At 34.4% G+C, this 12887-nt stretch overlaps 1 protein-coding gene across 1 annotated transcript in view; it reads right to left on the minus strand.

Moving 5' to 3' along the window:
* LUZP2 (leucine zipper protein 2) overlaps nt 1-12887 on the minus strand; it is a 489127-nt gene that overhangs the window by 124785 nt on the left and 351455 nt on the right. The window contains exons 6-7 of the mRNA XM_053562887.1: nt 6421-6483; nt 721-783 (exon numbers count right to left, since the gene is read on the minus strand). Coding sequence (XP_053418862.1) covers nt 721-783; nt 6421-6483 — 126 coding nt within the window. The remainder of the gene's footprint in view (nt 1-720; nt 784-6420; nt 6484-12887) is intronic.

The raw sequence follows: 12887 nt of genomic DNA on the forward strand, positions 1-12887 counted from the left end.
TTCTCTTTTCCCATGTTAGAAAACATTCACCAGTTCCAAGGATTAAGAATCCGATATCTTTGAAGAACCACTATCGAGTACACAGTATTCCCCAGTTGCAGTCGATGCCTATCGGTGAGTATTCATAAGGTTTTGACTGCATAGTCTTATAAAGGAAAAAGTGTCAACAACCAAAATCAATTAGTAATGATTAAAGATGACAACTCTGAATAATAAAGAGATTGACTGAGGGGTTTCTGGGAGTCAGGACTAGGTCAGCAGTGAACCTTATCTCTGGAAACCACCTCAATATATTCTCTAATTTATGTAAATATTCCAAAAGACAATATTTTTGGTGTTGAATTAAAGTAGTTAGAGTTATAAATGGACTTTAAACACTATCGAATGAGGCCGGCCTTTGATCAAAAGTGTACCTAAAAGCATGACTTGCAATGATCTCTGCAAATCAAGCAGGCAATAAAAGACAAGCATCTTCAATGTAGTCAAATAAAACCCTAATTTTTAACAAAGTCCAGAAATTGGGCAGCGCCTGTGGCTCAAAGGGGTAGGGCGCTGGTCCCATATGCCAGAGGTGGCGGGTTCAAACCCAGCCCCGGCCAAAAACCACAAAAAAAAAAAAAAAAAAAAACAAAGTCCAGAAATTATATGTAAAAGAAATAATGTTTTTGATATTTAGATATTGGATAGGAAGTTGGTAGGGAAAGGGAAAAAGACGCTCACCTTGAATAACAAATCCTTCTTCCCATAACGAAGTTCCTTCAGGTGGGCTTGGATTTTTTTTGACTGCAAGAGCAGAAACAAGGATTAGTCCATTCATTAGGTTACATTTTTAAGCTGGAAGATTAAAATTCTTTCAGACTGAACAAGAATACATTTTGCAGCCAAGCAGCCAAAGACCAACTACTTTTGAAATGAAACAGAAAAACTGAAACTCTGCTTGGAGAAGGGGACATTCAAATATCCTAGGCAAAGAGGAAAAAGAAAACAAAAAGCCTTTCCAAAAAAATTATATTGTGTAAAGGTAGTTGTAAAGGAAGTTGATTTTTGTCCTCTCCGCACTTCACAACCAAACACACAGAATGTTTATCACCCAGGCATAGACAAAACTACTTTCCGATGCTGCATCTGTCTGTCTGGACACCTGGATGCCTCTGTTTTCCCTGATTACTTTCAAAGACTTACTTTTTAAGATTAATACAGCGAAGTTTGAATTAGACACATATCCAAAAGAAGGCAGCCACTAGAATGCTAAGATGATGAAGTGAATGGCGTTTGCAGTTAGAAGAATTCATTTGATAAGAATGCTATCATAAATATAAAAAGGCTTAACAAAGAAATCTTTCCTAGAAAGCACATTTGGCTACTACATTGGATTTTGTTCCCTAAAGCTACAAATTATGATGATGCATTTCCAATTTTTCAGGTCAGTCTCAATTTCCAATATTCTATTATAAAGACCTCAGTTAAGTATATTTCTACAGGTAAAATTATAGATCCTGATTCTTTACTCAGGAGAAAAAAAAATACCCAAACTAATAGATGGCCATGGTTGTGTGCAGAAAAAATAATAATTAAAAATAGTTGAGTCAGAATGAAAAATGATATGGTCACTTAGAAAACAGTTTGGCATTTTTTAATGAAGTTAAACATATGAACAGTTCATCACAGAACTATCCTTTCTAGGTATTTAACCAAGAGATATATAATGTCTACAAAAATGTTTATAATATCTGTTTTCACAACAACCAAAATCTAGAAAAAGTCCCCATGTCCATTAACTGATGAACAGATGAACAAAGTGTACACATTTATGAAATGGAATATTAGAGTATTGCTGACAAATTAAAAAATAAAAGTAATAAAAGCATCAAACCATGAGTGAATCTCAAAAGCATTATGCTATGTAATAGAGTACAGTTACTAAAAGCTGTATTTTGTGTAATTCCATTTGCATAATATTCTAGAGAGGTCAAATGGATAGGAAAAGAAATCAGATTAGATAAGGGTTGGGGTGGAGATTGAGCTGGGCATGCTGGACATATTCCATATCTTGAATCATACATTGATCAAAGCTACCAAACTGTACATTGAAAGGAGATGACCATAAATTACATCTCAACAAAATTCATTTTTAAAGGAAGGTAATGAACACAAGATCTTTATGTGACTATTGCATTACCGTGAACTATGTTGTTATAAGAGGCCTTTCTAACAAAGAAGGGCCACCCACATTGCTGAGAAATAATTTTTCAAGTGGCTTACGGACGAGTCTTCCACTGAATAAACTGCAGGTACACTGTGGTTCAGTTTCCTATCACATCCAGAACATTTCTAAGTACACAATGTAATAGAGTTTGATATGTGCAAGGCTGTCTTATAATGGCATTATAACTATTAAATAATCATCCAACACTATAAGCACCACCATTAGAAAGGAAACTTGAAATATTATAAACAATACATCACTGCAAAATTTTATTATTGGAAACACAGTTTTCCATGAGTAACTTTATTGTGACTCACATTCATTTCATGATCTATTGAACGGGGACGTTATTAAGAAAAAATAAAAGATTAAATAAAATGAGAAACAAGGAAGGAAATGAGATAGAAAAGGGGGCAAGGGAGAGGGGGTGATAAAGAGGAACTTTTGAAGGAAAAAGACAAAGAAGAAAGGGAAAAAGGAAGGATGTGAGAGTTTGAGCCTTTGTGATGTTAATAATTCTGTATTATTAAACTGAATGCATAGAAATAGCAGGGACTTATGCCATATCACAAGGCAGTTAATAGCGTCTCATTGCCATAGGAAGTCAAGCTCTTTTTTCTTTATATGGATAATGAAGGTGCAATGCATGGTGCACAAGGACACAGAAAGCCACGTGTGTGTGTGTGTGTGTGTGTGTGTGTGTGTGTGGTTTTTAAGGGCTCCTAACAGTGAAAACTCACACTTGAAACCTCAGCACTTTGAATTTATACTTCTCCTTTTGAATAAAATTCACGTCTCTGCCACTCTCCACACAAAGTTTCTCAAGTGACCGAAATTAAGGATAATTAAGACCTAGCATATCCTTCTTATTATATTAATTCTAATGCGCGTTTACATGACTATCATTATTTTGTACCAATGATTCCAGTAAAGGACAATTTATGCTCTCTCACACAATTTCAAATGTACGGTTGATTGGCATGTTGTCCAAGACTCATTTACAATCAGGATAGATAGTCTCCAGAAAACAGACATTTTTTTCTTCTTTTTTTTCCCTCCTTCTTCAAACTGTTGATGAGTTTCGATGGGAAATGGGAGATTACCATTCCATGTGGTACCCATTATTTGCCCAACTGCACTTCAATTCTTTCACATAATTGGTGCTCTCACCACTATAATAGAGCAGAAGACTCATTTTAATCTTCTGTGGTGTCCATTTTTAATGCATGGTTACGCTGAAGGCATAGGGTATAATTTAATTATTTCTTCAAAATTTTGGATTATTATTAGAACATTCATTATAGCATTATTCAGGGATTCATTTTCAAAAACTTAGAAAAATTGTGACTACATCAATTATAGTATTATTCATTTGATTCAGTTAGGAACTACAATAAAATTCTAGATGTCTTTTGTCTGCTTCTAATGACCATGAATGGCGAGATTTTTCAGCTTTCTAATCATAATATAAACATAACTTTCAGAAGTTTTCTTCACAGTCACTCATCTCCTCTGTGAATAGTTTATGCAAGTCTTCTACTAATTTTGAGTGAGTTAACAAACAAAATCTTCTCTAAGAATTTGATGGAAGATTGTGCAAAACATAACTACATTCTGAATGTGCACATCTCTTTGTTTTTTTTTTTTTTTTGGTAAAGTACTTTAGTTTCAGACATAATTATGGTTTGATTCTTTTTATGTATATATAGCTTGTTAGAAACACTTAAAAATTAAAATTAGCTAAAGGATAACTATAACCTTTAAATAACTGAGATATTAGTATACGGGAAATTTTAGTAATTTTATTTTTATGACATAGTGAATCTAAATGCATTCCTAATCTGCGTGCCTATGTGTCATGAAGTTTTCACAGGTCCACGATAAAATTAATGTTAATAGTAATGATGGTGATGACCATAATAAAAAGATGAGGAAAGAGAAAAAGATGAAAAAGAAAATATCCATGATAGAATATTTTAGCTAGGCTTATTTTTCCCATTTAAGAGACTATGTCTTGTCAGAGTTTTCTTTTTTACAATTTCACATTCAAACAGCATTTCTTCATGCAATAATAGTGACTAGTATGGTAAATGGTATTTGTAGCAGCTTTTCTTATTAATATCCTCCCATGGAAAATCAAAACATTAGCAACTCATTGAGTGTTAGTGTGATCTGGATATTTTATTTCTCTATGAATACCTTAATTTGGGGGGTCACTGACCTAGCAGGGAAGTTCCTTTTTAGTTTCTGAACCAACAGAGGAAATTATTAGTTTGTTTTAGATGATAATGATGATGAATCAAATGATTAAATTTTCCACCATATCATTGTAAAATGTTTATTGTGATAAAAAATATTTCCCATATTACCCAGAAATGGTAAGCTCTAATGAGATGGGGCAAATTAATATATAAACTGCATTTATTTTTCTAAACACCACAGGTGCTTTCTCCCAGGAGGCCCTTCTCTTTTATGTACATGAGTATTTGGTGGATCCTGAAAATACGTTGACTGACCCAGAATATAGCTTTGATATAGATATTCCTTACTCAAAACATCATTTCCACTTGCTTACAGTCTTATACGTAATATTTAGAACAAGCACAAACAAAATTGCACTATTTTTGAAACTCAGCAAATATGAACAATGCACAAATCTATTTCTATCTAAAAAATTTTTTTCTGTGAAAGGAAATACTAACAGTGGATCAGACAAGCCATTTAACCTCATTTTTCACCTTATGAAGCATCAATATTTAGCTTCTTTATGTTAAAAATTTCTTTTTTTATATTAAAAATTTCTATCCATTTCCTACACCATGTTATTGGAAAATATTACAGGGTAGCCATAAAATTCATGTGCAATTTAATTTAATTTTTTTAATGGGCACATTTATGGCCACTCTGTATAAAATGAAGCATTGCATATCCTGCTATGTTTGAATATGAGTGCTATGATGTTGGCTTTTACTTGTCTATCAGAAAGTATTTTCATGTTTTTTAACAAAAGAAATCCCAAGTGTGGAATGGACACCTAACCACTATCCCAAAGATATTTTCCAGCCTTCCTTAAACTTGGGTAGGCCTGTGACTGAGTTTTAGCAAATACAATGCAAAAGAGATAGATGACGCTGTCTCCTATTTGGAGTCCTAAAGAGCAATGCTGGTGCTTCACCTTATAATCTTCCCATTTCCTCCAGATGAAAGATCATAGTGACAGAAAAAGATAATTTGGAACCAGATGTCATTTTGTAGTTAGAAAACAATACAGCAGTTTCAGCAGCTCTTTGTCTTACTCCTAGACAACTATGGGAAAAGTGGTAATTTTATAACCTTTTAAAATTAAAATGAACTTCTGCTCTCACTGTACCTAAACATTTTCCTTCTCTCTTCCTGCATAGGCATCTGATCTTCATCCTGGTACAAAACCTTTCATGCCTGTTCCTTATCATTCACAGGCTATTCCTGGAATAAATTTCTTATACATACAGTACATTTTTATATATGCTTCTTGGAGGATCCAAGAAGAACAGTGACTCTTGTTTCTTCATCTTGAGATATTAACAATCATTTAATATGACACCATCACTACGATTTCATCACTGTCACAAAGAATGACTTATAATGAACTACATTCCTTCCTTGAACAAGAAAGGAATCAGAAGAAAAAAAATACATTTGCTGATGAGAAAAGCAGGATATTGCTAATTTTATTTAAACCAGGATTAACAAGCATGACTTTTTTGTTCCCTAAGGAACACAAGAGACAATTTTGGTGTGCACCAAATAGAATTAATGAATGTATTTGCCTTGTTTTATGGTCAATCCCAAAATCTCCATTCTGACGGTCAATAGTCATTGCACAACTTTGTGGAAATCAAATAGATAGTACAAAAAAAAAAAAAAAGGAAAAATTTCATGTACTCCAGGAATTTTCTATTTTGAAAACTCTGATAATTTAGTTAAACAAAGGAGTCCATAAAATTATTTTATGAAAGTAACACTTACCTGTTTTTGCTTTTAGTTTTCTTTTGGCTGTGCAATGTGAAAAGACTCAGAGGTATTCAAAAGTTTAAAACAGGCTTTTATTCGGTACTCAAAAGTTTGTATTTGTCTTAGGGACAAAAGTCACTAGATGTATGTGTCAAAATTAAAATAGAAAAACAATTACCACTGATATGTTTTGTTGCAGTTAGAAGAAAAAAATTACTTACCTCTTCTGCATGAATGCCACACAGCTTGTTTCCTGACAAGAGTTTGTTTTTCAAGCTTTTATTCTGAGGAAGCAACACAAAGGAACGAAAAATGTTTAAAATGACAGGGTATGTTTCATGTGACTATCATGAAACATATACAGGCAATGAAATATCACATCATATCCTATAAATACCTAAAATTATTATGTCTAAATTATGAATAAAACTTCATTTAAGAAAGATAAAACTTGAGTGGGCTTCACATTTACTTTCTGCTTATTATATTTATATGTTATTTTTTAAAGATAAGTTCAGTTTCAAATCAGCAATATTTGCTAGCTACTGAAAGCAGCCCTCTCCACTGCTAGCATGTACTCCGACTACTCTCTGGGTACTGTTCATCTCGTACACTAATATAATGTTGCCACCAAACCATCACAGGATCTGTATTCCCTCCGAAGTCTATAATTTTAGAGTCCTCTTACCTTCCTGATGCCTGCACATTGCACTCAAAGGGGTACTTGAGGCTGAAAAGACATTTTGTCTTCCAGGCCTCGGAAGTTGCTCTTTCTGCTGGGTGCAGGGAAACACACATTCATCACCCCTTTGAATTTCTCACAAGTGACCTATGCTCAAAGAAAAACGTTTATTCCTCTGATACTTCTTAACTATTTAAGCATAACCCTTCATAGCTGTGAACAAAAATAAAATTCTAGGCCTCCTGATGGGATCCCCTCTTGGACAAGGGGACGCCAAAGAACCCTTAAAACTGAGCTTGCCCACGTAATGGTCCTGAGGGCTCAAACATGTCTCATTATACCCTCGCCCTCATCAACCACCATTAGACTTTATTCCCTAATGGCTAAATAGAGTCAGCCTTTTGAAAAACCTGGTTCCCACCCTGATTTCAACCCACCTCCTAATGCACAGCTTGCTTTTATGGTCTCTGTACAATTGACCGGTAGTCCTTCCAGATAAAGAGACCACTGAACATAGAATGGTTTTGACCAGTCCGTGGAGGACGCACACAGAAGGTTCTTGTGTCTTCTGCTTTGCCTTTTGCTGAAAGAGCCAAAACCCACATCCTCAGATCATGCTAAGGCAGCCACTTTCTGAACCAGATTCCACACAGCTCAATTCCTCCAATTGAGTAAGAAGTTCAATTGCACAGGCCTGTTTCTCCTTTCGTAAACATTCATGATGACTCAAATTGCTTCTTAAACAATATCCTGCCACCCTGGTCGGCATAAGTTCCCGTTGCCTGCACGATTCCTTCATATGTGTTTCCAGCAGCTGACAGAGGGTCAGCCTATCAGCCTATCAGCATGGCCTCCTCCAGGTTGCAACCCTTTATGAAAGATAAAGCTCTCCTTTCCAATTTACAAACCCCATCATTTCTTCAGTGGACATAGTGATTTAATTATATCTGCCTCATTATACCCGGCATTGTTGCCTTTTCCTTAATAACTAATGTACATAAACATCTTTTACATGTGCAGGCTAATGCAGAATGGAGAACTCTGTAAACCCACATCCTTTAGATTTCATACTGACTCTACAGAAGTAAATCATGTACTGGAAAAATACGTCTCCTACACAGTGACTCATCCTAAATGAACCAATCCAAATGAGGATCAGGAGCAAACTGAGCTATGCTTAATGCACAGCAAATGAACAATGTTTAATGCAGAGTGAATGACCAAATATATCAAATTTAACACTTTTTCACTTGGAATTTTTAGTGGTTTTTGAACATGTTTATTTATTTATTTATTTTTGCTTTTTTTGGCTGGGGCCTGGTTTGAACCCACCACCTCTAGCATATGGAGCCGGCGCCCTACTCCTTTGAGCCATAGGTACGGCCCCTATTTTTTTTTTTTTTTAATAATGCAGTGAGAGGGTACAGCCATAGCAATTTGAAAATACCCTTCATCACTTTTATATTTTTAGCTAAGAGTTGAAATTCTAAAAAAATCTAGATTAGAATCTCAATGCCATGAAATATTTCACATAAATGGAGAGTGTAATCTTGATTTATATAAATAATCTTTTCCCAAATATTTACATTCGGCGATATATACATATAATGATTCATTCTAGCCCAGCAGTGTTGCTAGAATTGCAAGGTTAAAAAAAAAACTCTCCTTAAAAAATTAAGAGAAGACAAATGATATGCATTTGATATGATTTGTTTCAAAACAAACCATCCACTCTTGAGTAACATTATTATAAATAAAAAATGATTATAAATTATAAAATGAATAACATTAAAAATCAATGTATATAATATATACTATTTGAAATTTGCATCTCTGGTATCTTAAAGCTTTTCCCCTGCTTTTTCCATTTTTTTCTTTATTATTTTGTTTGCTTGTTAGCTCACTTTTTAAGGCCATCAATACATGGGGGAAATTTGAACATTGAATTGAATGATGAAGATTATAATATGTACAAACTTCAATCCCTTAAAGTAGTATAATTTTATTTTTTTTCTGAGAAAGAGTCACATTTTAAGTAGAAAAGACCACGTGACCAATTTTTAAGTCACTCTTTACCTTATAATAATACCATGTCTTCTTATGTTATTGAATCCCTGGAATAAATCATTGCTAAAAATTGGAATAGGTTTTTCAGTGATTAGGATATATCTGCCAAATTTAAAGAGTGATAGTCAGCAGGGAACATTCCACACAATTAGTGAAGTTAGAGCTTCCCAAATGATGTTCCACAAAATCACTTAACTTGACGTTACTAAGGCTTTCCACATTCAAACTGCCCAACCACACACACACACAAAAAAAAAAAAAAAAAAGAGAGAGAGAGAGAGATTTGAAGCTGTAACAATACGGGTTAAACAAAATTAAATAGGTTTATTTTCTGAAGAGTTCTCACAACTTTTTTTTTTTTTGAGACAGAGTCTCATTTTGTCACCATCAGTAGAGTGCTGTGGCATCACAGCTCACAGCAACCTCAAACTCTTGGGCTTAAGCGATTCTTTTGCCTCAGCCTTCCAAGTAGGTGGGACTATAGGCACCTGCCAGACTATTTTTTGGTTGCAGTTGTTTAGCTGGCCTCCGGCCGGGTTCAAATCCACCACCCTCAGTGTACGTGGCTGTTGCAGTAACCACTGTGCTACAGGCTCTGAGCCTCTCATGACTTTTATTGTATTTTTAGGCTTGGCATAAATTATTTCCCTAAATTTGACAATGAAACTCTTTGGATTAAACAATTTATCTCTTTACTAGAATGAGAGCTACAAAGGTGTATTACCTGACATTTGATTTTAATAAGCAACGCGATAAAATCACACTAATATATTTTTAGATAGTGTTAAAAACAAAATTATTGACAATTGTTAAAATGTGAAGAAAGGTTTTATTCAGGATTTTTGCAATATATTGGTTTTTGCAACAGGGAGGGAGATGGCACTCAACTCTAAATAGAGCAAAGACACCAATGGGTTTATAGCCAATGATTAGAATTAGGCAGGTCAGGGAAGGAAAATTCACTAAGAGGAGATATCATGAGTAAGGGGAATTCTTGTGAAACCAACTTAACAGGATTATTTCTGCAGTTTAGATATCAGAGTGTGGGATAAGGAATTTGATCAAATTTACATATAAGGAGGGTGCGGGATACACTCTAAGGTGACTTAATAAAATCTTTGCTGTAATTGGACTAGGTAGGCAAAGAACTAAACCCAGTTAAAAGGGGGATTTAGGAAAATCTGTTTAAAGTTTGATCCTTGTCAGTTAAAGATGCACTTTTTTAAAAAAGAAAAATAAAATCAAGAGAAACTAATGTTTAAAAAAAAATAGTTTGATCAAGGAGTATTTGTTGATCCAGTGGAGTGGCTCGTGTGTATAAACTTAGCACTCTGGGAGGCCAAGGCGGCTAGATTGCTTGAGCTTAGAAATTCAACACCAGCCAGAGCAAGAGCGAGTCCTCTGTCTCTACTAAAAATAGAAAAAGGTAGCCGGGAGTGGTGGCCGTGCTGTAGTCCTACCATACTCAGAGGCTGAGGCAAGAAATAAATGAGCCCAAAAGTCTGAGGTTCCCGTGAGCTATATGATGCCCTCTAGCCAGGGCAGCAGAGACTCTGACTCGAAATAAAAAACAAAACAAAACAAAACAAAACTATTTATTAGTAATTTTTGTGTCCTAAGAAATCCCTGACTACTTCAAAATCATGAAGAATTTTTTCTGATTTTTTTTTTTTTGTATAAAGCGAGCCTAGGGCCAAGTTTCATTTTTTTGTTTTTAATGCAAACATTCAGTTACTTGAACATTAATTGTTTCTTTTCTTTCATTTGTTTTGCTTTTTAAATTCTATCTTAGGAAGTGATGCCACCAAGCTGCTTTGATGCGAGGTTTACACTGTGTTCCCAACTAATAGGAATCTGCTTTCTGTCTCCCTTTTCTACCTGTGATTTCCAGAAAGCCAGTCTATTTTCAAGTGACTCGCAAGGATCTTGAGCATTCACTCCAAAACAGATGATGAGAAAAACTATAATTTCCATATGAAGTTAGAAATACTATTTAAATCAATTACTTCCAGTTTAATAGTGAGTCCATGTGGTATTTGTTTCCTGTTCTTGAGATACCTCACTTAGACAAATGGTCTACAGTTCCATCCAGGTTGTTACAAAAGTATTAGTTCAATGCCCGTGTGCACAGATGGTAGCAGAACTCTGCAGAAACCAAGCAGGTATGAGGCAGGAAGAGGTGTTGTAAATTTGCACCTAATGAGTACAATGCCTAACATGATAATTGGAATACTTATAACTTTCAGTCAAACTGCACAAGAACAAATCATGTAATGAAAACATTTGTACTCCCATGAGATTCTGAGATTCTGAAATTTTAGGAAAAGAACTACCATTCTTTAGAAGATAAACATTTCACAGAAGGATTTTGACATTTCATATTTATACGTGTACACCACTCTGCCCCACTCTGGTTTTAAACTTATTTTTAAAGTCAGTGTTACTATCATTTGGCCAAATTCTCTAAAAACAAATAGGAGCATCTGATGTACCTACTTGATAGTTTTATAATTGTGACTCACAAGTAATAAAATGGATATCTTTAATATGGTTGACTCTTCAGATATATCTAATCTCTTCCATGTTATAATTATCATTGGAAATATTTTATCACAGATAGAACATGCAAAATAATATAAATAAATTTTATAACTTTGAATGCATTTTCTTCTTTATTCTCAACAATAGAATCTCCTAGATTCACTCAACTATACTTATCTTTGCATCTCTTATAACAAGTATATTTATATACAAATTAATACTATGGAGTGTATTTTCAACTACCATATATTTCTTCTGAACTAAAAATTCCATCATGGCATTCTCTTTCATTTAAAAAGGGGCAGGATCTATGTTAAAAGGAAAAGAAGGGGATAAAGTTATATTCTGACTTTTTTGCCTTTCCCCCCCCCCCCACATAACTACTAAATTTTTACCCTTCTGGACTCTGTCTATCTTGGCTTCCATTTTCTGAATTCTTCAAAGAGCTAATTTTTCTAGCACACTGTAATGTTCACTATAGCTTAATCTATTTAAAATTATTTTCAGAGGAAATTTCCTAAAATATTGTTAAAATCTTATGTCACCTCAATGAAAAATCTCTCATGGGGCATATTGTTAATTACAAATTGACTGACTTTCAAAGGATGACACATTTAACAATCTCTCACCTGTCTGTATGCTTAGCCTCTAGAGATACTTTGCCAAGTTAGAGTGGTTATATAGTCTTTTTTTTTTCTGGCTGGGGCTGGATTTAAACTCACGACCTCCGGCATATAGGGCCGGCGCCCTACTCCTTTGAGCCACAGGTGCCTCCCTGGTTATATACTCTTAATTAGAAGAAACTGACCATGACCCCACATTGTCTTTTCTCCTCTTCAAATTCCTTGTGGTGTCCATGGTTCCTTCTGAAAGTTTCCTGTGATCTGCCTCCACAGAAAACTGTGGTCCATTCCCTGCAATTTCCCAAGTTAACCTCTATCACACATAATGTCTAGAAGGTAAATTGCTTTTAATCGAAAGATTCATTCTTTCATGCCTAGTCTATTCACTCATAGATATTCACTGATTTCTTTGTGCTAGACTCAGTGTTAAATATTTAAAATATGAGATGAAATGGGTGTTGCCTGCTTTCAAATAACAAACCTGAGTTAGACTGGGCTACAGATACAAAAGAAACAATTGAACCACAGAATACACAATATAAATTAGTTATGAAAAATAACAAATTTGATTTATACCTAGTTTCTGCATGGGTGCTTATATTGACTTGTTTTTGTAAAAAAAATTATTTGTAGGGAAATACACAGATCTCTAGACCAAATTTAAAAGACATAATGGTAATCCACATATATATGCCTATTTTTGTTTATGGGTTTGTGGGTCTAAGGGAAATTAGTCGGAATTTTAAAAAGTCATATACCAAGTATTTAAATATCT

Source organism: Nycticebus coucang, chromosome 14 (assembly GCF_027406575.1).
Source record: "Nycticebus coucang isolate mNycCou1 chromosome 14, mNycCou1.pri, whole genome shotgun sequence".
Lineage (NCBI taxonomy): Eukaryota > Metazoa > Chordata > Mammalia > Primates > Lorisidae > Nycticebus > Nycticebus coucang.